The 3,650-nt window shown below is 34.2% G+C and overlaps 1 protein-coding gene across 1 annotated transcript; it reads left to right on the top strand.

The window, feature by feature from the left end:
• The first annotated feature begins 417 nt into the window (after positions 1-417).
• Positions 418-1,865, top strand: LOC107646974 (uncharacterized). The gene is made up of 5 exons (XM_088490766.1): positions 418-498; positions 627-719; positions 1,028-1,396; positions 1,712-1,739; positions 1,855-1,865. The coding sequence occupies exons 1-5, from the start codon at positions 418-420 to the stop codon at positions 1,863-1,865; spliced, it is 582 nt and encodes a 193-aa protein (XP_088346892.1).
• The last annotated feature ends 1,785 nt before the right edge of the window (positions 1,866-3,650 follow it).

The raw sequence follows: 3,650 nt of genomic DNA on the forward strand, positions 1-3,650 counted from the left end.
AAGCTTCATGCCACTGATTTTAATGATCGACGGGAGGTGGAATTTCTTGGAGGGCAGCCTATAGGTCCAACCAAGGAGGTTGTATCTAACCTCAACCAACTCTTGGGCACAACAGTTAGGAATCCTCGTTTTGTGACTTTGCTATATACTAGTTGGCATGGTGTGCCTAAAAACCTCAAAGAGGACATGTGGGAGTATGCCAATGTATGTAAGAATTATAGATAATTTTGTTAAGATTTATTTGTTACTTTATTTATGCTAACCTTTGACATTCTAATTTGTTGTCTTGTTTAGCAAAAATTCATTCTTCCAATAACTTCAAAGTCGTGGGTAATGAACGGATTTTGTCGTGCATGGAAAAAATACAAAGGCGAAATAAAAAAGGAACATTTCTTGAAGTACAACACAAAGAAAGAAATGATAAAGAACCGATCGTTAGAGATCCCGGAGGTTCAATTTCGCAAACTAATTCGGTATTGGAGTCTTCCGACTGTTAAGGTAATATTGTCTTTTAGTTCTTTATTTGATTAAACTTGGTGTTTTGGAAAAAGGTAGTGTGATTTTGAAAAAACAAGAAAACATGTTTATTAAGAATAATAACATCTCTTTTTCATGTTTATATTTAGGCTGTGTCTACTAAGAATGCTGAAAATAGGTCAAAGCAAACATGTCCTCACCGGATGGGTTCCACAAATTTTGGAATAGCGCGCAAGCAACTGGTAATGTAACTTATTTTTTTGTGATTTCTCATTTATATTCAGGTTGTAGTTTACTAGTTAGCATGCTTCATGTAAATTTTTCTATATGTACTCTAGCGCGACTCTAAAGAGAACAGTGAAGAACCATCAAGAGTTGAAGTTTTCATAGCAACTCGCACAAGTAAAAAAGGAAAAGAAATTGATGCTAAAACGCAAAGCACAATTGTGAGTTGTTTGTATTTGTATTTGGAAATGTACAATATTAATTCTATAATGATTTCTATAGTGATTTCTATTAATATTGTTTGTATGCTAAATTAATGCGGCAGGCTGAACTTCAAACCCGCATAGAGGCAGGGGAAAATGATGAGGATGCATTTGTAGGAGTGTTAGGAAAGGACCGACCAGGTCGAGTTCGTTGTTTTGGGGCTTCGATTACAAAAAGCTCTCTTAAAAAGGATGAGGAGATTCAACAAGTCAAGGTTGAATACAACAACAAGGTTGAATCATTAGAGAAGAAGATGGACGGTGTATGTAGTTTATTAAAGGTATTGGTGCACCAAGTCAACCCTGGAATGAGTGAGGAAGAGGTAGCAGCCTTAGTGCAAGCTGCCCAAAATTCTCCTTTGGATGCCTCAAGTAGCAGACCGAGAAATACTCCTCGCTCCTCCGAATCAACTCATATTCCACCCAAAGATGTAAGTCACTATCTTTGGATATTCGATATATTTCCATTTAAAGTAGTTGACTTATTGTTTTTGTTGATTTTGGACATTTGATAGTGAGATAAAAGATTCTAAATGGTGCTAATGGTGTTGAATTGGAATCTGAATTCAAAGTTGTTGACTTTTTAGTAGTGTTTTGTTTTGTATCTAGTGTGGCATTGAATCTCAATTTTGGAAAACACGACAAATCTTTGAAGATTTGCACTTTTTCCTAATCAAATTGGATAAAGGAAAAGAAAAGAAACCATAATTGAATTTTAATGTTTTTGTTTGTTTTGATTTTTGCAGACTCCAGAAGGAATTAATGGCTCTCATGGTATATCTCATTTTGCTTGATTTATTTATTGGGGATCGGTTATAGAATTGATCCATATGCAATTTGTATTGATTTTCCAGTTGCTAGTATAAATTGTGCATGCATGTGACTGCAGGTGCAGTATAGGGCTACAAGAATGGTTAATTTGGTTGTGAAATATATTAGGAGTTAGGGTGATACATGCCATTGTTGAGAAACATGTGACTGTTGCAGAAATAAAAAGGAGGGGAGGGGGGGCAGTTTGATTGTTAGCTTCCTAGCTATAGCAGTACCCTTTTTCCCTTTTTTGAAAACTTTAAGAACAAAAAAAGTATCCTGGCTTTCAATGAAAGAAAAGCCTTTGCTGGTTACAAATATTGTACAACTATAACATTCATTTGTTGATAATATATGTCTCTATTTTTTGGTTTGGTATAAGATGCAATAACACAACAATATTTAAAATTATGCAAGGAAGTGCTGAAAACAGTTTCGCTCACAATGGTGATCAGTAATCATGAAGTTTTATATTTTGTAATAAAGTGTAAAGGAAGTAGATAATGTAACCCATGTTGGAATTGTAATTCATGTATTAAGAAACTGCTAGTGGATGAGACTTTGATTTTTGGTATTTTGTTAGAGTATAACTAACATGTGATCAAACACTTTCTCTGTGACAAGTTTATGAAGCAAGGATTTGTTGATTTAAAATTAGTAGTCATCTTTTAAATTTTGAAATTATCTATGATTTTGTAAGGTTTATAAAAAAAGTAGTGCCAATAGGTACTGAACTATTTTACAGCCATGCTTTAAAAGGGTGGCCATACACAACAGCAATCAACAGCCACGCTTTATAAGCGAGCTGTAATTCAGTTCAGAACCTATTGGCACGCTTCTAAAGCGTACCCATATCTCTACTTGTTGCCATGCTTTGGAAGCGTGGCGATATACGTTGCAGTGCACATGAACAGCCACGCTTTAAAAACGTAGCTGTATCTCACACCTATTGGCACGCTTATAAAGCGTAGCCATATGTCTTGCTATTGGCACGCTTTAAAAGCGTAGCTGTATCTCACACCTATTGGCACGCTTTTAATCGTAGCCATATGTCTTGCTATTGGCACGCTTTTAAAGCGTAGCTATATGGCATGCTATTGGCACGCTTTAAAAGCGTAGCCATATCTTGCTTTTGGCACACTTTAAAAGCGTAGCAATAGTTCACACATATGGCCACGCTTTTAAAGCGTGGGGGTCTTTAAAAGTGTGGGAAGAAAAAAAGCGTGCCAATAGGTCACGAAAAGCGTGGCGATAGAGCAACCGGCACCCTTGCAGTTGTGATCCTTTCAAAAGCGTGCCGGTAGCTCAAAAAGCGTGGCGAAAAGCTATCGCTACGCTTTTAAGGACTTTTCGCCACGCTTTAAAAGCGTAGCAAAAAGCTTGTTTTCTTGTAGTGAAGTGTTCTTGAGTCTTATATGTGTCTTGATCTTAAAATTTTTAAGTTTGGTGTCCCTTGGTGTTTCCCTCCAAATTTTCGAAAATAAAGGGTGCTAGATCTAAAAATTTTAAGTGTCTTTTTTATGTTTTTCTCTTTCATCATAAAATTCAAAAATCAAAAAATATCTTTTCTAACTAATTCTAACCATTATTTTCGAATTTTTTCATTAAAATTCAGATTTTGTTTTCAAATTTTATCTTATCATATCTTAGTTGTCAAGTTTTCAAAAATCAAATTTTTTTCAAAAATAAAAATCGTATCTTTTTCAAAACTTATCATATCTTTTTCAAAATTTTAAAATCTTATCTTATCTTTTTCAAAATTCAAAATATATCTTTTTCAAAACTTTTCTTATCTTATCTTATTTTTAAAATTCAAATCTCTTCTTATCTTATCTTTTATTTTTATTTTAAATTCAAATCTTTTCTTAATTAATA

Source organism: Arachis ipaensis, chromosome B6, assembly GCF_059453495.1.
Source record: "Arachis ipaensis isolate K30076 ecotype BB chromosome B6, ASM5945349v1, whole genome shotgun sequence".
Lineage (NCBI taxonomy): Eukaryota > Viridiplantae > Streptophyta > Magnoliopsida > Fabales > Fabaceae > Arachis > Arachis ipaensis.